Below are 24,963 nucleotides of genomic sequence, written 5' to 3' on the forward strand. Positions count from 1 at the left end.
TTAAACTTCTACATTTTAGAGGGAAATATTGTGTATTTCAACTACATTCATCTGATGGCTGTAATTATTAGTTTTTTGTGCGTATTCAGATTTAGCATCCAAAACATAAAACATGATGAATTGTCAGGTTAAACTGCAGTTGATAAAAGTAAAATAATTCCAACTCATCCAGCTACAACGTTAAAATGCTGCTTCCCTGTTTATGCAACTGTAAAATATTAAATTCATACAGTTTGATAATAGTACTTCTGTATTTTTAAATACATTTTTGAATGTAATGGAGTATTTTTACACTGTGTGTTGCCACTTTTACTACTAGGTGAATGATCTGAACACTTCCACAACCATTGACATCATATAACTAATAATTAAAACTCAGACATTATTTTGACTTACTAGGATCTAGAGAATATCAATTAGTGTAGCCTTTAAGAGACATAGGCTATGAAAATACCGGTAGCCTGCCCTACAAAGGATGAAAGCTGAAGGTACGATATTTATTTCAACTTGGATTCATTTTTATGAAAAATTGTTTGGATTCTTTTGATCGGTGGAGAAAATCAAGGAATGGACACATATTAGGAAGTCACCACATATTTTTACTTATTCTTTGTTTGTTTATGGTGACTGGTATGATGAACTAACCAATTTCAAGGATTATATTTATAGAATTCACTCATTTATGTTGACTTCTGTCTTTAAATCTATTAAAGCCTTATAATAGGTGGCATTTTGAGAGTTACGTATTAAGACAGATGAATATAGGGTATGTCGTAGCTTTTACACATTTTGATAAAAATTCTAATGATAATACACATAAAAAAGCAATAAAATAAATTATATAGTCTGCTACTGAATGTTATTGGATGGATTGCAGCAGCTACTTGTTTACATACTGAGTCTAGACATATTCTACAGTGTATTGTTTGTATTACAATGTGTTACATACAAACATATTTTTACCAGGATCACTGGACAATATGTTAACATTTTATTATGGAACATTGCATGAACTTGTCAATGCTTAACACCTGTCGTATATTCAAATACTTATTTATTATTATTATTTCAAGGGAATTGAGGCTCTATGATACAGTTGACTATAGTGTTAATCAATTACACAACTACCCAAAAGATTAAACACATTGTATTTTACTTAGTTGTACATGTTGCAACTTTGTACTGTGTTGCTATAAATGTAAAAGTACGTAAAACAATACATTTTTGAAGACAGCACATCATCTTACACAAACCACAGTATTCCTAAATTCCTAAATACTAATAAGTAATATCAAGTAATACTAGATTACCTAATGCAAATGAGGTATAACATACAGATAATTGAATATTATTCAAGAATGGGATGTTACTTTAAATGAGAACTGTACTGCTGAAGTTTAGAAATTTTTTTATCATCAATTTATACACATGAATTAATTTCAGACAATTCACACATTGAATAATAAATTGTAGGTCCCACAAAATATAAACATATATTTCAACAGAAATGTATGTTTCAAATTAAAGTATTTTTTATTTATCATAAAAAATTATTTTAGCGTAGTAAAAAGTTATATAAGTGTCCCCTATCAGTAATCAATGATCATATTTATTCCAACATCTGAGGAAACACTTGCTGAAGTTCATTATCATACAGCAGAAAAAAGATGACATGAGAGATGTTCATTTTGGAATGAAACGCTTTAACCAGCCTCCCCTGTTCACATCTAAGTGGCACAACATGTCTCTTCTGGCGCGCACTTATAATGTATAATATAATATAGAGATAAGGCAACTAAATTAAAATCATGTGAATAATGAGAAGATTGAAACAAGCATGTAACATATTCATGTAACTCTGCAATGTTCATCAAAGCAAAATAATTTTTTGAATAAATCAACATAACGTTAATTGTTAACGTTAAATAATTAAGTTGATTTGTGGTCAGTTCAGCTAAATGTAAATTTATAATCTAATTCTTCTTCTCTAATTTTCAAGTATTGGTTATTAGTATGATTTAGAATGAATTTTTTAATTAGAACATTTTACATCCTGAGGTGATAGCTCACTACCGTATAGTATATAAAAATAGAGCTGTCAGCATGATTGGATTGATAGATGGAATACTCTATACTCTCGTACTTTGTATGCATTACAGACATGCTTTATACACAGCTTTTATTCAAGTGAACATTTATGATCTGTGAACTCATGTGACATCTCTCACGCTCCATTCGCAGCAGCCAGCTGTAAGAATCAATACAGTAACGGAATGTCATGTCAGGCTACCTGAACATTAGAGATGTACATAACAGGAAAAAAATGCTTCCTTAGAAAGCAGACACGATCAAATGTAAATTCCTAGCCACTGTGTAACAACAATGGCCACATTTTTTGCAATGTACACGTGACTCTGCCACTGGCAAATCAGAAGGTAACACTCTCCAAAAAAGGATGTAACTTTTTAAGTAAGATGCCATTATATTGCGTGTTGAAGGCAGTGTACAAAGTAGAAAGCTCCAGCAGCAGATCAGCAGTTACAGGTCAGGGGACTCTTAAAGTCTGCACTGTGCCTGTTTCGCCACCTTGTCTGGTGAGGTATTGCAGAGAGAGATGGGAGGCGGCCAGATAGAGCGTCAAAGCTGAGGAGTGACCTTTGACCCCTACAAGCCTCTGATTCCCACCTCAAGTCTCTAGCAATGAGACTCCTTTTCATCAACAGGGAAGTAGCCGTCTCTAGTGGGAGGTGATTTCTGATGGAGGCTGTCGCCATCTGCTGCAAAGATGGCTAGCAGCCTCTCCTGTTCCTGCTTTGTCTTCGGTAACTCAGTGGACGGAGTGGTCAAGAGAGCAAAGCGCTGTGGATGTAAAATTGATAAAATGGTGGAAAATTAGTTATATATCAGTGAAATAAAATTGATGACATTTTCAAACAAAATATTTAATATATTGGAATCAATGTAAGTCACCTAATGATGCAAGCTGTAACATTATCTAAGAGATTATTCAATAGAATCAGTAATGCAATATATGGCAGTATAAAACAGAAAGCAAATGAGGAAAGAAATGGGTATAATGCAACAAAGGTTGCCACTGAATTTTTAACCAGGGACATTGTTATTTGGTAAACGCCTTAACCACTAGACCACAAGAACTTTGTGGAACTAACCCTTTTAAGAATTTAAGATAACTATGATATTTAGGCTTTGTTAAAAATACAATACATAACTCTGTCAACTTGTTAGTTCTTACTTAATTGTTTGATTTATTTATTTTTATTACCACTTGGGGCAGTGCAACTGTAAACACAATATTGACATTATTTGAGTTGATCTGATTTGATTTCACTTGACTATAAAAAAAAATTCTGAAATTTGCCTTGCATCACAAGTCCTACACTGTTTCACATACATCAAAAACAAAACATTTAAGCTATGCATTTAACCTGAACAAATAATACGAACATACAAGTGCATGCATAATTTGAAACTTTCATATATTCTAGATTCATTACCCATAAAGGGAAATATTTCGTGCCTTTTTTGTTTTAATCTTGATTATTACATCTTACAGCTCATAGAAATCAAGAATCCATATCTCAAAATATTAGAATAAAGGACAAAATGTGGACCTGAGAAAAGCCTTTAATCTCTCAGTCTGGTTCAGTACACACAGCCAATATCATGGGGAAGACTCATTGACACCCTCCACGAGGAGGGTAAGGCACAGAAGGTTAGTGCTGAAACACAGAGTGCTGTATCAAAGCATATTCATGGAAGCTGACTTGGAGGTTAATGTGTGGTAGGAAAAAGTGCACAAGCAACAGGGATGACTGCAGCTTTGGAGGATTGTCATGCAAAGCTGATACAAGAACTTGTGGGAGCTTCACAATGCGTGGACTGAGGCTGGGGTCAGTGCATCAAGGCACAGACGGGTCCAGGAAATGAGCTACAAGAGTTGCATCGCCAAGCTACTCCTAAACCAGAGACCCATGCTAAGGTGAAACACAACTGGATCATGGCTCAGAGGCACTGGTCCAAAGTCTCTTTCAGGTGAAAGTAAATTTTGCTTATCATTTAGAAATCAAGGTCCCAGAGTCTGTAGGACGAGTGGAATAGCACAGAATCCAAGTTGCTTAAAGTCCAGTGTGAAGTTTCCACAGTCAGTGATGATTTGGGGTGCCATGTCATCTGCTGTTGTTGGTCCACTGTGTTTTATCAACTCCAGAGTCAATGCAGCCATCTACCAGGAGATTTTAGAGCATTTCATGCTTCCATCTGCTGACAGGCTTTATGGAGATGCTGTTTCCTTTTCCAGCAGGACTTGGAACCCCCCCCACACAGTGCCAAAACGACTAGAAACTGGTTTGCTGACTATGGAATTACTGTGCTTGGTTGGCCAGCCAGCTTGCCTGATCTGAACCCCATAGAGAATCTACGGGCTATAAAATGAGAGACAGCAGACCCAACAATACTAGACTAGCTGAAGGCCACTATCAAAGCAGCCTGGGCTTCCACAACACCTCAGCAGTGGTACGGGCTGATTGCCTCCATGCCACACCACCGTGATGCAGTAATTTGTGCAAAAGGAGACCCGTCCTGAGTGCATAAATTAACTTTTCAACTTTTCAAAAGGTCTAGATTTCTGTATTATACATTTTTTCTTCTAATGTATTATCTTGAGATATGGATTTTTGATTTTCATGAGCTGTAAGCCGTAATCATTAAGAGTAAAACAAAATAGGCATGAATTATTTCCCTTTATGTGTAATGAATCTAGAATATATGAAAGTTTAATTTTTTTACTTAAATTACGGGAAAAAAATACTTTTCATGATATTCAGATTTTCTGAGATGAACCTGTATATTACATCAGACATTACAAATAAGTGGCCACAGTGCAACAGTTCAATTTAATCGCTCCTTTTTACATTCAGTGCTAGGAACAGAGAGGCCTACCCAGAACCCAAACTCTGACAGACTGAGGAACAAAATAGTTCTTTAACCTGTTCAGTCAGGCCTGTGGGACTCAACAGACAACATTCTGTTAGCTTACACAGTTTGAAAACTTGACTCAAACGTTTGATCCATATTTTTTGAGCAAATAGCAGTCTAGCTTTAAGCTGACCATAGACAGCTGCACCATGCACTGATCGTACTGCTCCATACTGAATTACACTTTGTATTATTGAAATGATATGATAACAGGATCTATTTGTTTATCATCCAAATGACACACCACGTCCAGCAGACAACAATCATTTGGAGTTGTGTTTCTGGCTATCCGAGCTCAGTTTCAGCGTCTCCTCCTGAGGGAAATATTTGGGTCTTTAGCTGCCAAATGTTCCACTACATTCAGCTAGTTGCTAACTTCTCTGTCTGCCATTTGGTTCTGGGAAGGTAGTGTACAGTGGGTTTCTCAGACCCGGAAACAAGCTCAGTGACAGCAGTGAGAATGAACTGAACAGTTGAGCTGCAGGCCATGGAATCAAAACAATGAACTGAAAGGTTCTGCAGGGAACTGCAGAGTTGGGTTATTATTCACTGGCAGAGTCAGTTATTCATTTGCATCTAAATTTAGGCAAAACTTACCTCTCTCAGTGTTCCAGGGGTGTAGTACAGTTTCACTGCTACCCAGACAGGAATACACAGCATGGAAGACAGGGCCAGGGTCCAGCCTATGCCATTGCCCCACCATGGGTATACATATTCATTGTTATACTTCAGAGGTGAGTACTTGATCAAGGCAAATGCAAAGGTTCCCTGTTTACAGAGACAGAGAGAGAGATTTCATGGTCTGTAAGGTTAGATGCTGACTATGCTACATATCTGATATTTGAAATACCAGTAAAGTAAATAGCTGATCAAGATCATTAAATTCTGTCTTATTTTTTAACATATACTGTAGATAAAGAAAGCTTTATTTAACCATTTGCAGAAGTTTGTAAATTGAAATGTATTTTCAGTGTTGGCCAGTAGAGGATGCTCTGCTTTCACAAGAGTAGCGTAAAAGTATGTATAATACAAATTAATGGGAAACCCACAAAGCATGTTGCAGGGGTGAAGAAAAGCCAGCAGTATTTGATGACAGGGCTAGGGCGATAGCCAATCATGTCCTCTATGTTGTCATAGAAACGGTCCGCACCTAGGGGAGATGAGGGAAACGCAGTGGCGACATTAATATATATATAATTATATATATATAAATCTAATATCTATCATCTGTGTCAAGATTCACTCTATTTGAACAGCAGAAATGTATAAAGAAACACATTACATTAAGAATCTTCATGACTGGCAGGAATTGTGATTTTTCTTATTATTGGTTTTCAGTAAATAAACCAAATGATTGAAATAACACCCCCTTCACTCTACCTTATGCCTCTCAATCTATGGGTCCAAGAAACAGAGCCTGTGAGGCTGTGTGGACAGGGATGAATAGTGCCTAGGAAGAATAAAGCCTTTGTCTTTTAAATACCCCCTTCAAGTATTCCAGAACAGCCTTGCTAACACACTCACCATAAATCCAAGCAATGCAAACAGTCTCAAAAACAGCCACAAAGAGAAGGCACATCCCACTGGCTGCATAGTAGTCAAAGAGCTGGAAGATGTACATGCCTCCCTGTGGAGACAAACATGGGTTTAAAATGAAAGCCATTTTATACTGGAAGACAACTCTGCAAAGTGTTACACAGCAAAGCTTTTGTTGAAAAGACAACACAGAGATAAAGAAACATTTGGTGGCATAACAGGATTTGAAGAGAATCTGCTGTGGACCGAAGGCTGCTAACAAGAAGCAGCATGAGTTTGGTAGATTGTCATCAATCTCAAAGACAAGAAAGTTTTCTTCTGTTAGGAGTGAAACACAAAAGGGCTCCATCAAGCCACAGTTGCAAGTAAGCCACTGTTTCTTATGTTCTTTGTATTATTTTATTATAGCTGATTAAAGTGATTTTACATAGAAGTTAGTGATGTACGGTTACCATCCTTTGGGCAAGAGTACATGATAATTCTATAAAAACATTATGAAGTGAGGTGACTGAGACCAACCTCTGTCAGCATGATGAGCCCAAAGAGGAAGGACACCACAGCCACTGCCAGGATGAAAAGCTCCCTGCGGTTTTTACGCCGGAAGGTGGAGGGATACATGTCCACCATGGCTGTCACCAGGCTCTCCACACACACAAACTGATCAAGAAAAAAGTACGAGATATTTGTATTGTTTATATGTGTGTATGTATGTTTGTTTGTTTGTGCATGTGAGTGTACTGTGTGCTGCTGACAATGCTGATCCATGCACATTTGCTAGATAAATAATTCACGGTACTTTGTGATCATTTGAAAATGTGATATTGTGCTGCAAATGTTGGTCTCACCTGACTGTCTAGTCCCAGAAAAACAATCATAATGAAGAAAAAGCAGGCCCATAGAGGGGAGAAAGGCATCATGGACACAGCACGGGGATAGGCTATAAAGGCCAAACCTGGACCTGAGTTAAACAGATTTTAAATGTCATTTTCTCATTAAAAATACCATTATTGGTCATTCTTGCTCAAGTTCTGAGTTTGGATTGTGTCATATCAACAATGTCATTAAAACCATAGAGACAATGTGCGAACCATGCCATGGCTTTCAGGGAACATTTTTTTTTTGGGGGGGGGGGTTTGTTTTCGCACATTCCCCTAAACCTGTCCTGCTTGCTAAATAAATCATTTTCTGATCATCTAAAGTGAGTGACCTTTATGATATCAAAATGGTGACAGAATAACATATAATAACATATAATAATAATAATGTCTGTATCTTTTAAGTAAGTAAACTAGTGATGAATCACCCTCATGCATGAATCATACATCAATAATAGCCTCATTTTACACATGATCCATGATGATGAGGATATATTGGCACCTTGTGCTTGACCACTTCACTCTCTAACTCTAACAGGGACACTTGCTACTAGACTGCCCTAGACTGTTTATGCTGCTCCCTGATGAAAGAAAAATGTTTCTGCTGATACCTGTTCAGAAAAAACCCAATAAAACTGGACTCTGATGGTAGCTAGATAAAAGGTAATGCCCTGGCAGAGGCAAATAGCTTTAGTTTATATTTGATTTGATTACATTAATGTTTAAGTTGAGATTTACAAGAAATATTTTATTGCTACATGTAAAGGGAATACTGCTGGTAAAAAGCACCTTATTTGTTTAAAGTGTTTGCAAACCACATGTTATTGCACTTTTGTGTATATAGTAGTCCAGTACTTTACAATTCATTATTTAATTTTGCGCATAACAATGCAACCCAGCACTATTTTTACAAATATTTACAAAAATGTGAGGGGTGTACTCACTCTCTCTCTCTCTCTCTCTCTCTCTCTCTCTCTCTCTCTCTCTCTCTCTATACATATATATATGTGTGTGTGTGTGTGTGTGAGTTTGTGTGTTTGTGTATATATATACACAGTATTTTGGTTGAATTGCAGTGCCTCACTTTTAGCATAAGAAAGAAAAAAAGTAAAAGAAAAACGAACCAGATTCAGCCACTTCTGAGATGGGCACGTTCTGCTCATAGGACATAAATCCTAAGATGGAGAAGATGGCAAAACCTGCAACAAAACTGGTACCGCTGTTCAGGAAACAGAGGCACAGGCAATCCCTGGAAATAACACAGAGGGGCACATAACAATTAAGAACTGCATTAACTGTTTTAATGGGCTGGGACCCAACATTGTCTGGACTAGAGATTTTACTCCTTTCATGTAAACTTTTATTGTAATTTAAGGTAAATCAACAGGTTAAATACAGAATATAGAGGTATTGTTCTGTAGTAAGGCAAAATGCATTATCCTTTCAGTCCTGACCTGTAGCAGTTGTTGTTATATTTATTGTAGCTTCCCAGGGCGGTGAGGCAACCAAGGCAGATGGCATAGGAAAAGAAGATCTGAGTTCCAGCATCCATCCATACCTTAGGACAGAATAGGAACAAGATAATCAAATAGAGAAAATATATTTAACAATTAATAATAATAATAATGATAAGTAATAACAATTTAAACACAGGTGAACTCACATAACATTTTTTGTTTTAGTTTTTTGTTATGTTGACCTTGAGGTGTCCCATGGGAAAAGTTACTTCTGTCTGCTGATCAGGATTTTTTTTTAAAGGGGCTATAGTTTTTTAAATGAAATTAATTACTTTTTTATTGCCTGTGTGAGAAGGGTCTGTAACCTCACATAAAAACGATCCACTTGCCGGGTTATTCTGTTACCTCTGACACAGTCAACATCGGAAAGGTGTTTGAGTCACAGAGAGACCTCTTTGTTTTGGATATAAAAACCGACACAGAGTTGGCTTTCATCCTTTTGGACAGGTAAACTAACATTACTGTGAAGCATGGGAAACGTATGATTTTTTGCTTTAGTTGGCTCAAGTTAGATAATGTTAGCTCGCTGGCTAACGCTGACTAGTTACTAACGCTGACCAGTTACTAACATTATCCGCTGCAAAATGTAATATTGTGGATTTCCACATTACCATTGAAGCCACACTTATGAGAAAGGCCTGTGTCTGCTGTTTGTTATGGAAACATTTCATTAACAACACAAAAGGTAATGTCATGAAACACCAAATTCTTACTACATCAAGTGTTAGGGACTGCTCTCCACCACAGCAGCACCAGAGCCACAGACAAGTTAGTTGTGGAGTCTTTTCAACTAAGTGATGTCCCTTGCAAGGCTGATTTTCACACAGCCTTCTATGTACCTTTTCATATTAAAGTGAGGTGAGTCACCTCCTCTCACACACCTCATCTCTTTCTAAAAACACAGTCCGACTCCCCATGCATCAAATCCCGAAACTCCATACCCCAAAACTCTTAACCCCACCACTATCCTGACATCACCCACCCAGCAAAGAATATTATCCATCCCAGTCTGCCTAGGCATAAAGTGCAGCGCTTTTCCAACCTCTCTTTGAAAACTCACTCACACTTCAAAATTCAAATGAGGTTTCTCTTTATGCTTACAATTCTAGCAGAGTGCTCCCAGGGCACTGGGGCATGTGTTAGATAGCTGGCAGCCAGCACTAAAGATCTGATTGACTGGGGGCCCAACCAACAACATAAGCTCTGGACACAACATAAGACAAAGGCAGGTATTCCCAATGCATCCACTCCACCAGCCTAGCTTGTCTTGGCCTGCACACACTGGGCTTGTATTCATCCCCTGAGCCCTGAGAGGGATTGAAGAGGCCCCCTCTTTTTCACACTGGTTGCAATCTAACAGCAAGTAAAGAATAAATTGAAAAGTCCATGTTACCACCACCCTCCCCAGTCAATTCTCAGTAATGAAAAGTCCTTTGCATTCTGCTGCACACATTATTAAATGATACTGTACCCTCAATAAAAACTGCAGCAGCATTGCTTGTTTGTTAAAACTGCTTATGTTCAGTTTAAAAATATGATGTAATGTAATGTTATTAACACTTGAGGGCAGCAAAAACAAGCTGTGTCACAACACTGACACAATTATTATAATTTAAGTTAAAGGGGCATTATAGAGTTTTCAGCGGCCACTAGCGGTGCGGTTTTAACATTGCAACCAGGTATGCATACTTGCTGGAACTCATGAGCGAGCATAACCCGAAACACAACCGCTTTCATACAGAGATCCTGCAATCAACGCAGAAACACCAGCATGCAGTATGTGGCTTTTCTCCAGACATGTTCAGGCTCAGTTTCTACCAAGGAAAAAAAGGCAGTGTGATAGCGGCTATAGACAGACAGGGAGACAGCTTCACAAAACATGCTGGAAACTCAGGTAAACTCCCACTGCAATGTTACAGTATCAGCTGCTTGAGGTTGAACTAATCCATGCTCGTTACATGATAATGTTACATTTACTGCATTTAGCCGATGTGCTACATTGTTAGCTCGCCTGTTTGCTTTTCAGTAACTAAGATTACTATCAGTGTATCTTTCACCTGAGGCTCAGCAATGTCAACACAGCTAAATGTACTGGATGATAACGAAAAGGTTAGTGATCTAGAATGAATATTATAAATGAGATTGTTGTCACAATTTACAACAGTTAGTTTAAACTTTACTGTACCGTTAGTGGATCTTCCTCTGTGTTATTGTCGGTGTTTTGTTGCATTTTTGTATATTATATGCCTGAGAGGTGGATAAGCTGTTTACCTGAGTATCGGTAAAAGACAATAAATCTAAATTGAAAGCAAACAACGGCAGATCTGAGCTAATGTAGCGTTAGCTGGCTGCCCTGCCTTACATCACTATAGCGTTAGGCTAGTAAACAAATCGCTCCCCATTTGCTTTTTACCGTTACATCCTTACTTGCAGGCTAAGTCAACGCTTTGACCTCATACCGGTTGTACACAGGATAGGTTAGTTGGATGAAGTAATGTGGAAAGTGATACAACTTTGTACTGGATAACATTAGCAACTGCTCGCCGTTAGCCGGCAAGCTAACATGACTCTCTCAGTGTTTCTCCAGCCTTTCTGATGTTCACTTTGTTTTTACTAAGCTGATTAAAGACTCTTGAAATATGATGTATTTCTTCCAGGAGGGAAGTCAATAGAAAGCTTTTAATTCCTAAAATGACATCCTTATACAAAACCAATAATGGTTATACCAGATGATAGCAACTTCCTCCACATGGTCCTGATTTAAGCAACAACTTTTGGGTCACTGGTCAGCATCAGTATCTCTACACTGCTGCCAGATTTAAAGGGAAAATTTTGCACATTTTATGTAAATTTCCAATCAGTGTCGATCATTACTATATTGACAGAGAAAGCAGAGTTTGCCAAGTAGTTCTTCATTTGAAGTGCAGTGACGTAGTTGTAAAGAAATAACGACAGGATACTCAAGCTTCAATTTCTAGCTTCCACCTCTGGGTAGCCAGGGGGCATGCTCTATATGAAAACTCGCGTTTCCAACTGTTAAAATGGCATTCAAAAGGGCAGAGTGTGTGTGTTTCTGCTGTGTGTAAATTTACTTGATAGATATGTTCTGACACTAACGTTATAAGTGAGAAAAAGAAATGGTCAAATGCAGAAATTAATTTTTTTGGCATTGTTTTGTAACTTTGATAGCACCCTGCAGCTAGCTTGCTCAGAGCTCTAGTGGTAGTGGACTTGAAGTGGTTGTGGCGTTCACACTACGTGACTGATCAGTGACAGGGAGACACACACTACACGAGCTGACAGCGGCTCTGTCATCGGACGTGATCTCCAAACCACGTTTTGTCAAGAAAACACACATGAAATGCGAAACGGGAAATGAGCGATCCTGCACACGAAACAGCTTACTTTGGCTAGCCTTCAACTCAACAGTCAATCATGATTTCAGTTAAATGCTAAAGTTGCAGTTACTGTTACCTTGTCTGTGGTCCGCTGGCAGAACACCGGGTGCTTTCCGATCAGGTGCCGTCGTGCTGTGGCCGAGGCGACATAAGTTTAATTTTACGGTGGACGGACGATAACATTACAGACTTGTTGTTTTCTTTAGCTTGAAATAATCCCATACCTTGGACACTTTCTTCTTTGTCCCTGGCATAAGCGCGATGTGCGACAGTAATAATAGTTAATAATAGTATGGATTAAACAAACACTTTATGCAAAGAATTTGCATTTAGTAATCGATTTAATCAATGAATCGTTTGCGCCCTAAATGCAGATGGCATTACTTTTAGTGAGCCTGGGAGAATGAGCTGGTTTTGCATGACCCGAAACTTTGAATAACTTAGTTCTTAAAGTTCTTAAAGATGTGCTGAAAAAATTTTATGAGTATGACCAGCATGGATGTCTAATTAATCTGTATCCTGAGGCAGTAAATTACTGTTCAAGTTTTAATCTTAAGGCATCAAAACATTTTGGAAAGCATTAAAATGTTTTGCATTGTATCTGCTAGTGTAAGAGTTTGTGTTTCTATGAATGTTCAAGATAAGAAGGCTATAGGTCTGGAAGTGCATTTCCATCCTACCTGTGGGTCAGACAGCCGTCCCAGGTCGGGGTAGAGGTAGAAGTGGATTCCCCTGGAGGCTCCTGGAAGGGTGACTCCTCTGATCAGCAGGATCAGTAGCATGGCATAAGGGAAAGTGGCTGTGAAGTAAACCACCTAAAGGGAAACGGTAGCAGTTTCTAATCAGAAATATGTCTACAAGACCTATGGCAATGCCTCCCTTTCTGAAATTCTACCTTTATGTGTTTATACTTAAATTTGACTGTTATATTGTGTTAAATCAGTGACAATGTTATACAAGGTTTGGAAAAATTATTAATATATTGTGTTTGGTGTGTGGATTTTCAGTTGATGAAGTTTGAGTTAGGTGGTAGGTAGGTCAGTAGGTGCCAATCTTTGAGCATTTAGTCATCGTGGCTAACACTGATTATGCTAGCTACCCAGTTTGTGTATTATTTATTATTTTTGCCTCTATTTCATGCATAAGGAGGGCAGACCTGGCCATGCAGCAAGCATATATTAAAACCAGAGCAAAGTGTAAAAAGCACTTTTATAAGTGCTGCAGAATGCCATTGAAGATATGATCTGACTATCATATTTCTATTGTATAATAATATCTGTCTGTGATGAATGAAGGAGAGGTTTCACCTTGCCAGTAGACTTTACTCCCTTCCAAATGCAGAAGTAGCAGATGACCCATGCAATGGCCAGACAGATAACCAGATCAGTATTCAGAGAGCCAATGTGATCAATACCTGGGGAAATTCTCAGCACTCTTCGCCTGGGACACACACACAAATAGAACAAACACTAGAAATAGTTTAGCTAATCTTAGAATTGATTATATACCACTTTTAGCGTATGCTCACACTATTCCAGTATATTCCAGAAGCTAAGAAACTATAGGTCTATAAGCAATTCAAAAACCCTTGTAGCAAAGCTACAACACTTCAAAACCAGATGTATCTAGTCTAACAATCAAACATTTTTAAAAAGCCAAAAAAAATCCAGTATTTATTTAAGAATAGAAGATTAAATTACTTATTGAATACTTGGTGATTATCTTGGCACCTAAGGCCATTTGAGGACATGGCCATACAAAAAGGCACTTACTCCCAGAACTCAATGACGGGAGAGGTGGTGTTCTCATGGTGATTGATGGAGCTATTCCCCCTCTGAAATGCCATACAGGAATCTTGAATGAAGGAAAGACAAAAAGACATTCAGTCCTGTGAAGAAATCCAAGCTTTCTCTGAGGTTTCCAAGTTACACACAGGCAGCGAAATAATGCCACCACTGAGATAGAGAAGTGAAATAGCGCAGGGACATTCACAACCTTAAGATACAATTAAACTATAAATTAATAAATGAGGCAGGGGAACACCAGAAAATAACTGCAATATTTGAAACATTAAAGTTTATATAAACCCTAGGCTACTACAGGTCTATAGCCATGCTAGCAGTTCAATGCTAACATGCTGATGTTTAGCAGTTATGTTTACCATATTCACCATTTTAGCTTAGGGTGTTAGCATGCTGATATACACTAATTAGCAAAGTACAGCTAGAGCTGATGGGAATGTCTTTGTTTTTAAGGTATTTGGTGAAAATATAAACTTAAACCAAAATACTGGACAAGTTAAAAATTTAACTTACGATAGCGACAATGACAATCACCAAAATTTGTAATTAATCCTAACAGGAGTTATTGAGACATTTCACTAAAAGTCCAAAATGTCAACCTCACGTTGGCTTTATAGGAAAAGGAAAGGAATCACCAAAGTCATTAGGATTCATCTGTGGACCATGAATGTTGAGATATTTTAGTATGGCCAAATGTGTTGGACCGACAGACGGATTCTGTCATCCTCAGTTGACTAAAACGTTTATTCAGACCTCCATAATCATGTCAAAATGGAGACTTTGGATTTGTCTATCAGAAGCACATCTTTTGCTTTTGGCATAGTGTCATGTGTCTCACCTGTGTTCCAGGTGTTGTTGCAAGAGGCCCAGGGCAGATCCCAAGTGAAAGAGTTGGAAAGGTAGAAGATGGCCCAGGCTAACACAATGATGTAGTAGACGTTAAGCAGAGCAACAATCACCTGGGTGGCATAACCCACTCCTGGAAATAAAAAAAAACTGTATTATATATTTAAAAAATTGGGTTTGGCGTGTGAGTTGGGACCAAAGAGAAACTCTGCATTATGGCTTTAAACACCGCAGTATGTGCAGTGGGGTCATCTTAATTTACTGAAATTAGAACAAATCAGGTAGAAATAAGGATGGGCATGTGCAGAATGTATCAATCATAACAGTCTCTACCGTTTAAGGTGGGCGAGGCGGACTTATTGGAACTTTCTGTTCACACTATGCCTCAAAGACAGCTTGGATGGCATAAAACAAGCACACCTAGGGTTGCAGTGAGTGTACTTTTGTGCTGTACTCGACAGCAGAAGAACACTACAAATTTGATTTAATTTGCAGCTTCACATGTAAGAAATAACTGTAGTTTATCTCAAATGACTCACAGAAATTATTTTGAATCCATGACCAGACAGTTTCATTCAGAAAAAAGAAACAAGACAAAGAGGCATAATTTAACTTCGGAAAAAAGGCCATTGCAGTTTTTGATTAAACCCACCCTCAGCTTACTGTTGCTGCACTTTCAAATGACTGTAAAGTAATTTAAATGCAAGATACAATATAATAGGCACAGATTTGGCAGGAAATGAAACAGTGCTGGTTGCTTTGCAGCCATCACAACTACATTTACCACCATCCCACCTGCATACGTACTGGTTTGACACACAACCACAGACACACAAAGTCACACATATCCTGTATGAACAAATATGCATAGTGTACACTGAAAAGGATACACGCATGTCTGAAATTCCTCTTTCATCCCACACATACATGTTTAAATGTTGTCACTGGTTTGTTCTCATAAATCTTGGTATGTCCTCTGTGGTACACAAGCAACCCATTGTTTCAGAGTAGCACACATACCGTCATCATTATATCATTACGTTTACATGCAAAACACCATGAAGATGGATAATCCCCCACACTTACATTTTTAAAAAGTACAGGAAACATCTTAATTATGTCATACAAGTGTAAAATAAACAGATCTTGTCAGTGCATGGCTCTAGAACTCCTGGGCTCTTGGTGTGTAAAGTGTTTTTAACATAATTAAACATCCATTAACTCGATTTTCTTTTAGGAAATTGATAGATTACCTTCAAACAATGGGCAGATTTTTCTCCAGCAGGTGATGCCTCCCTCACTGGTGTATTGACCCAGTGCCGTCTCCAGGAAGAAGACCGGGATCCCACAAGCAAACAGGAAGATGAGGTATGGGATAAAGAAGGCACCTGTACAAGCACACAGATTATAAGGAACAGTTCTCAGATACCTTCAATATGGCCTTAAGAAATGTAGAGTAGAAGTAGTAGTAGTAGTATCTATCTGTCTTTCTTTCTTTCATTCAAAAATAGATTTAAAAATAACCATTTCTACATTTAAAGCAGTCTACTGGTATACAAGCAAAGATCATGACAAAGTAATTCGAAAAATTATGTTAGTTGAAGAATTTTACTTACTATAGGACATATTGTTTGTCAGTTTTAGCCTTTGACAGGAAGCTCACATGTAGGTCTTTCAGTCATTAGCAAACTGGCTACAAACATTTGTTTGACTCCTTTCCTATTTTCAGTTAAACCTTGAACTTCATTGGAATAGATCACATATTAACCCTTGTATTATCCCCTCTAAGCTAATTCAAAATCGTTTCCTCTCAGAAGATTATTTTAGCTGTTACACAATTGGTTGCAAGCAAATGCAAAGAAGGAATTTTCAGTAACCACCAGAACCCGTATATTTATGGTGGAACAATTTAACATTTCTTTCAACAACAAAATGTGTGCAGTATTATGGTGCAGCCAGGACTGCTAGCAAAGGGAAAGAAAAAGGGTACTACACCTACTGATTACATGTCCCTACAGATCAAAACATGTTTGAACCAAGTTTTGGTTGCAATCCTGCCCCACACCCCTTACTAACTAAATGCAGAAACTCAAGCTTTTGCGGGATAACAAACAAGAGATAAGTAATTCCAGCACTCACCTCCTCCATTCTTATAACATAGGTAGGGGAAACGCCAGACATTCCCAGACCAATAATTTCTCCGGCCACTGACAGAACAAACTCAAGCTTGTTGCCCCACTGACCCCTGTCTACCATCTTCTCTTCTGTACTTGGCACGATGTCCAGGGGCCTGCTGTGCCCATTGGAGGGTTCCACCTTGGACATGTTCTCCATGTCATCTGTGCGTCCTATCACATCAGAAAGAGTGAAAAAGAAAAAACAAAAATTACAGAGGAGAAACACATATGTGTAGCCTGCAGGATGACAATGGTCCAAATGTCATAGCAAGGCTGAATGCAGCTGGAAGTTCATCATTTCAGGCATCCTGAGAAGCATATCTGATTGCTTTGTTTTTCAATGCCAGTTCATTGGACAAAGAATACAAAAGACAATCCAATGTTCTACAGCTCAGTTTTAATTTATAAATTTTACTTATTCACCACTAGAGCTGGGTTTGTCTAAAATCAATATTGTCACATTGATATTTTTCAGTATCGAGATGTAAATCACAATATGGCAAATGGAAATGAAATTTTACAACAAGTTCTTTATGTGTAAACAACAGCTTCAATAACTAATTTTGTTAATTTAGTTAAAATAAGAATTGCTCCAAATCGTACATTTTATAGAAGGGAAATGCTATGACCAAATCATCACAATATGATTCAACTGACTGACTGAATAAATTATGAATTATTGTCCTGCCTTTTTCAGCGCCAGCTAATTCAAAACATAGCAGCTAGTCTTTATGCGTACACTCATAGCCAAACATTTTACTCCAGTACTTAAATCACATCATTGGCTCCCAGTACAAAACAGAACCAAGAAATTTCACCAAGTAATCCTTAAAGCACTGACTGTTTGGCTCCAGTTGGACTGATCAGGTCTATTTTCCTTAATAGATGCTTATAGTTACTGTGTATGTGTGTCTTTTTCTGTTACTGTTGCATTTGGTTGTATATCATTCATAATATTTTAATATACATGTTACTTTATGCAGTTTTAATGTAAAGCACATTAAGTATACTTGTAGTAAAATCTAAAAAATAAAATAAAATGTAAAAATAGTTCCCTGCCGTGTAAAGGGGTACTCAACGTACTTAATGCTTGGAGAGAGAAGAAGGAATATCAGGACCTGGTCTAGTTCACAAGGAGAATTCCCATTGTGTATGTGATGTGACAAATATGCCTGTTGATGAGTTGGTATGTTATTACTTTTCCTGTGTTTGATGAGGTCAATAATGACTTGATGTTACGTGACCGATGACCACATTAGAAGTTAGTCAAGCCCTCAGCCAGACTCTGTTTAGGGGCCAGTGCTGCTGAAAGAATTTCTCTCTGTGGAGGAAACACACAGCTCACTGACTGTGCTCAGTCCTGTCAAGTTGCATTAAAAGGCCTCTCACCAGCCCTTCTGTTACCCCCGTTCCTCTCTCTGAAGCACATCATGGTCACTGCTGCAGTCCAAATTCAAACAAATTGGTCATCAGTCTGCAGGAGACATGCTCGAGCTAATTCAGTCCCAAGAATACATGTGGACACCGAACCTCCTTCCCTTCCTTCATGCACACAAACAAACATGTTACATGTTGTGTAACCTGGACTCCCAGGACCAATGAAACTGCTTGTTTATTGTTTTTTTTTTTCATTCGGAAAACAACACGGGGGATGGAAATCCCATTTTGCCAGAAGCCTTGTGTGAAGCCACTTTTAGGAATGTGCTCTTACTGGCAAAGGGCAGAGGTGGAGCACAAGAGTGACTCTGTGTGTGCTGTTTGGATGGGGCTGGGCGTTGGACACCCTTTAGGAGCCAACATCTTCAGCACTGGAGCCAAATTGTGGCCTGAGGTAAAAATAGAGCCCCTTGTTTTCAGAAGGTACTTGGTGGGAATGAAGGCTTGGTGCAACAAAAGCGGAGCAGCCCCTCTGTTCTGTGCTGGCAAATGAGAATCCTCACTGATTTTGCAGCCAGATCACAGTTTACCTCACTTTTTCACAGTTTCTATGTGGATGCTGGGAAGCTCAATTCACAAGCCAAATAAATCACTTCAAACAGTCCTTTTACATGGTGAGACTAAATATGATCATTATTTCTAGTAACATAGTCAGGCTGAAATAGTTTTCATACATACATGATTATAGAACATCGGAGAGGCACACTGTGAGAAAATATGCTAAGACTGAGAATGAGCTCATCTAGGCACAGTGGAGCTTTATCCCAGGAAGCAGTGCCAACTTCACCTCTCTCTGAAAAGCTGCGGACTGACTGAGGAAGTGACTGACAGACTGACCTATTAAATGATTGACTGATTGAATGAATGTCTGGCTGACTTACTGGATATCATTGGCTCTGTTTTCTCCCAATACAGTCATTGGCCTTAAAAGAGCAGAGTTTTTGCATTGCTGCCTCAAGTTATGTAGCTTGAGGCAATTTATCAGACTTAACACAACTCCCTCTGGAGCCACACAGGGCTTTATTCTTTAGGCATCAACATAACATCAAAATCAAGATGCTGAGCTACATGCATGCCTTTTGGAAAAACTCTTCGTAAATATAGGACATTAGGGGCATTTTTCTGAAAGGTGTCTCTAGTACAGGTCAAGCTATCCAAACCATCAAATAAGATGGTTGAATACTTTACCATCTGCATTGTGGACAGAGGGAACAAGCTGTAAACACTGTTGACATATTATTACAAGTTGATTATTTACATATCCACCAGCTACAGAGGAACATTAACATTCATTTTTTCTTACTTGCAGTCAAATGTAAGTCCAATATTGACTCGTTCTTTAGCTCATCCTTCTGTTTGCCACCAAATTCTGAGCATAATGTCTGCTCCTCTATGATAACCAGCTAATCCCAAAAACCACCAAAGGCTACACTGATACTGTAGATCATTCAGACATTAGTATGGTACATAGTCTTATTCATAATATCAATATACTGTACGTAGGAACAAAACCTGAGAACAGGGAATAATCATGAGTGTTTTCTGGCGTCTCATGGACAAAGGCAGTAATCAAGCTCTTCTTCTAAACATGTGTCCTCTACCCTGAAGCTCCCACAGTTGGATAATCGCAGGCTAATACATAACTGGATTCGTTACATAAGACAGGGACATCAGTGTCACACATCTACATGTACACCATAAAGATTTACAGTTGCAGCATGTGATGTTGAATACTTACTGTATTGTACATCTAGATGGAAGTTATGACTTAATATAATTGTTTAACCTTTGATGAAGTTCAATAATCTGCTATGATTTCCCATCAATTTTGTAAGACAATTTTGAGTATTTGATTTACAAGTAGACCTTTGATAGCAAAATAATACCCATGTTTTATGTGACATCACTAGATGTGAAAAAAATGTTGCAAAATGAGTAACACGTGCTTATTAAGTTATTTATGCACTGATGAATTACATTCCATACAAGTAGATTTGCAATTGAGTCCAATTTGATCTCCTTTCTGATTACAGCATGGTACAGCATGATTATCAGCATGGAAAATGTGCTGGATATGATAACAAAAATTATTAAAGTTTTGACTCTTGGATGTCCAGTCTTTGCACCTGAGCATGTTTTAATACTGCAGACCTTTCATAAGATGGACAAACCCATAGTTTACTTATATTGCAGCGATTTATCAAGAAAATGAAATATGCCAGAGATCCTTTAAAACAATAACTTTCACTGAGCACAGCTGTCAATAAATAAATAAATAATAAGATGTTTATGAATTGTTAATTATATCTCTACACAGCAATAATTTCACTTATCCTTCTCTGACTGGAAAAAAATGTAATCATACAAGCAATAATCAAAAGGCTCTTACCTTTCATAATGCTGTCCAATGACAGTTTCAAGAAGAGAGTGGGGCACCAAATATAGGCCTGCTGCAGTTTCAGGTTTCACCGTATACACTATATAACATTCATGGAGGGGCGGAGATCTGAGAAACAGAAAACTTCAGTGCAGCCTGCAGTGAGATTTTCCCTCTGAGTTGCCCCTCTCTGAAGACCCCCCCCCCCCCCTTTATCCAATACCATTCAGACACCCCCACACACACACAGTGACTCCCCACAGCACACTAGAGGTCTGTGCTGTCTCAGCGTGGTGGGCTGATTGCGTAACCTTTTGACACACGCATTCTGCCAGTGCCTCTCTGTCCAGAGAGCAACCAGAAATTAGGGGGAGAGGCTGGTCAGACATGTGTGTGTGTGCATATGTGCAATGATCTCAAATATTGCTGAGATTGGTTTGAAAAAGATTTATCCACAAACCCTGTAAATCTTAAGTACTTTGTGCACAACAGTTACAATAAGAGCCTCACAATATTTCAGTGGCCTTTTCTGATTGAGCGTAATTAAAACATCACTCCTGCTACATGAAGCCCCTGCTCCAAACACATTCTTAATCCAGCCCCCCTTAAAAAGTCTTTATTCCCTCAACTAGATTCCATCCTAACAGACCGAGTAGACCATTCACAACGACCCAGTAGCCCATTCAGAACATTTTCCCACCGCAGGGGTCCAGAGGTCACAATCCAGAGGGTCTTTATGGAGGTGGGGATGGGGGGGAGGGAGTGCTCTGCTTCTCCTTTTCCTGTCTCAAATCTTTCAGCGTTAGGTCCCCAACCCCCACCTAAAATCATATTATAATTCAAGACACGCACAGATCAGCTCTCTATAAAAATGAAGCTGTTTGCCTGACTTTAGTTTTTCGACAGTGTCGACTTTTAATCTATGAACCAACTTGTTTAACCTTTTTTGAATCCCTTAAAAAAATAACTATAAAAACATGAATTAACAAAGCCTTGAAAACTTTTATTTTAGTAAACCTACTGTAATTTATAGAATTTTTTGTCAAAAATCACTGCAACTGGTATGGCTGGTGCAAGCATGGGGACAGAAATACAAAGGTAGGACAATGCAGGAAGCTTCCGGTCTGAAATGCGAAGCCAGTGCGGAAGTCCCTTAAACCTGCATTCTATTGAACGGACAGCAGGGAGCGACTCTTCTGGTGCAAAAAGAAGTCCGTTCCATTAGAAATAATGGTAAAATTACCCTGCTTCTCAGCACTTCCTAATGGGTTTATGGTCTCAATCGCTAGTTTCCGGTCTTCTTCAATACAAATTGATGTTCATTTAGTAAATTATGGTCCCATTTAAAGAAAAATAGACTATAAAGGAGAGTATGCTTCAGAGCAGGATTATCTATGATTGACAAGTTGTTACCATGGCGACCTGTCAATCAGGCTAGAGTGACTCGTACCTACGGCACTGTGTAAATGTAACCAACGCTGCTGAAAAAGCGTATTAGGAGCTGGCTGTTCACTTTCTCTGGTGAGTATATTTAGTTTTAAGACTGTTGTTTGCTAGACAAAGCTGTCATCCCTGTTAAAATACCAGTTAATGTGAATTACAGATGCACCTGGCTAAGCAAGCTAGCTAGCTCCACACACGGCCGTTAGCTCCACCATCTTGTCCAAATATGGTCACTTCCAGGCACTTCCTGGTTGCAAAAAATCAACTTGCCCTATCGTCCAAACTCGCGGCTTCAAAACGGCACTCCACAAACCAACGTGACGTCACGTTGACTATCTCCACTTCTTTTATACAGTCTATGAGCAGGACACAAATGCAGACACCTATGGTGGACATGAGGCAAGTTCAGTAATTTATTAACACAAACTGAGGAACTCAGGTGAACAGGATGGCGAGACAGGCAAGGGTCATAACCACAGAAGGCAGTCCAAACAGGCAAACAGATCTGACTAGGAACAGGCAAGAATCAAAAGTCCAAAAAAACAGGCAAAAAGATCTGACAAGGAACAGGCAAGAATCAAAAGTCCAAAAAAACAGGCAAAAAGATCTGACAAGGAGCAGGCAGGGATCATAAGTCCAATAAACTGGCAAAAGGTCAAACACGCAGATAAGGCAGGCAGAAACAGGTAACCAAATCATCAAGCACATGACAACATAAGCATGATTGATGAGGGAATCAGTTGCAGGTGAGGAGTGGATGAAGAAGGCCTGGGGCGAGTTCAATCTCAGAACGTTTTGCAATGATTTGCAACGTTTTCTGATTGAACGACAGGTTTCCTTGCAACGTTGTGCAACGTTCAGCAAAGGGCTTCGGTTTATGTTTTCTCCCGTTTGGTGGGAATGTCATAGGTGTTACCCAATTAGCTGCGACAAGTTTGTAAACACAACGGAAAATGCAGTGCGCTTGTGTACACAACAGGGTGTTCGAGGCACCACCGTTTCCACTGAAAAAAAAAGTTTTGCCCCAGGTAACCGCAGGGCTAATGAGAGAACTGGGAACAGGTGTGTAGATGGGTGGGGTGAAGTCAGGTGAGGGGGAAGGAGGGAAAGTCCGAGGGCATCTGGTGGACAGCTTGAGGATAGCAGTTCTGGAAGTTGGAGGAAAGTACATGATGGCCTGGGAGAAGTGAGCAGGGGCAGAGTGAAATGCAGAGGGCTGGGGATGAGCGAGTGTGGCTGAAGAGATGGACATGAGGAGCAAACTGTGACAGCATCCGGTCACCGAAAGATCTAAATCCATTTAATTGCATGTCCTCATTGTTGCTAATCAAAAAGAATCATGATACCATTATAGTATAATATCATGGTAAAGAGATGGAGGCATCCTCGTCCCTGAAGTTTTCAGCTTGGTGGATAAATTCATGATGTCACAAGTTTCATTTATCACATTTATGAAATCATGTTTTACATTTCACTTTAAATTTCTGTATGTCGATATCTTGAAGGAAAACCTTTTGGGAAACACACTTATTTGCTTTCTTGCAGTTAGATCGGAAGATTAATACCACTCCCATATCTGTAGGCTAAATATAAAGCCACAGCCAGTAACTTAGCTCAGCTTAGACAGGAAAACAGCAGGAAACATAGTAACAAAATCTGCCTACCAGCACCTCTTAATCTCACTAATTAGCCTTTTCTATCTTGCTTATTTAATCAGTACAAAAACTGAAATGTAAACAAAAAGCAACTTGTGGTTTTATAGGGGATTATGTGCTGAATTATCAAAACCACAACATATTGTTTTTACACACAGGTAGGCTATCTGCACAGTTTTAAACAAATGAGATATAACATGTTAGTACACTTTAGAGGTTTTCGAAGGCAGAATGTGTTACCTTTTTACAGACAGGCTAGCTATTTACCTCTGTTAACAATCTCTGTGCAATGCTAAGCTAAGCAAATCGGCTGCTGGCTGTAGCCTAATCATATGAGAGTGAAGTACAGAAAGTGTATAACTCTCATTAACAAAATGTCAGGCTATTGCTTTAAGATAAGTATGGGATGCCTTTATGATCAAAAGGCACTATAAAATATATGCAGATTGGAGTATAAAAATAAAAAAAACTCTTTTGGATAATAGGTACAATGCATGTTAAAAAAAGTAAGGTCCTGTCATTTATAACAATAATCTAATTGTGCAACTATTCCTTTCTTCCAGATGTTGTGCTTGGAGCTCATTAAGAACCATTATGCTTGTGAATGTCCATGGGGCAGAAAATAAGACAAAAGCAGAAAAAACAGAAGGGGGCTTGTTAATGAACTGTATTTCTTCCCTCTGTCTGCAGCATCCTGCTGTTCTCTGACTGTACGACCATAGGTCAGTGCTCAGACTGTAGTCTGCTCAGTCTGAAGGATCCGTCATGTCTCTTTACATCAAACTCAAATATGCTGGTTAAATTAAATGCGTGAAAGCATTTGGTTTAAGGTCTCCTGACATGAGAAGTTAAAATTTAGTCCACAGTAGTTCAGCCATTGTTGGGGCTCACTCACAGGGCTTTTT

The 24,963-nt window shown here is 38.7% G+C and overlaps 1 protein-coding gene across 1 annotated transcript; it reads right to left on the reverse strand.

The window, feature by feature from the left end:
- Window positions 1-1,037: 1,037 nt before the first annotated feature.
- Window positions 1,038-21,148, reverse strand: slc6a13 (solute carrier family 6 member 13). Its single transcript, XM_038706419.1, is given in 16 exon segments — window positions 1,038-2,859; window positions 5,593-5,763; window positions 6,045-6,145; window positions 6,520-6,622; window positions 7,051-7,188; window positions 7,377-7,489; window positions 8,531-8,655; window positions 8,861-8,964; window positions 13,002-13,136; window positions 13,629-13,761; window positions 14,094-14,175; window positions 14,962-15,102; window positions 16,223-16,357; window positions 17,109-17,156; window positions 17,159-17,317; window positions 20,973-21,148. Coding segments are annotated over 16 exon segments (1,860 nt in total). The 5' UTR covers window positions 20,980-21,148; the 3' UTR covers window positions 1,038-2,694.
- Between the last annotated feature and the right edge of the window lie 3,815 nt (window positions 21,149-24,963).

Source organism: Micropterus salmoides, unplaced genomic scaffold, assembly GCF_014851395.1.
Source record: "Micropterus salmoides isolate LMB-PRFRI ecotype aquatic unplaced genomic scaffold, ASM1485139v1 Ms_hic_scaffold_8, whole genome shotgun sequence".
In the NCBI taxonomy this organism is placed as follows: domain Eukaryota; kingdom Metazoa; phylum Chordata; class Actinopteri; order Centrarchiformes; family Centrarchidae; genus Micropterus; species Micropterus salmoides.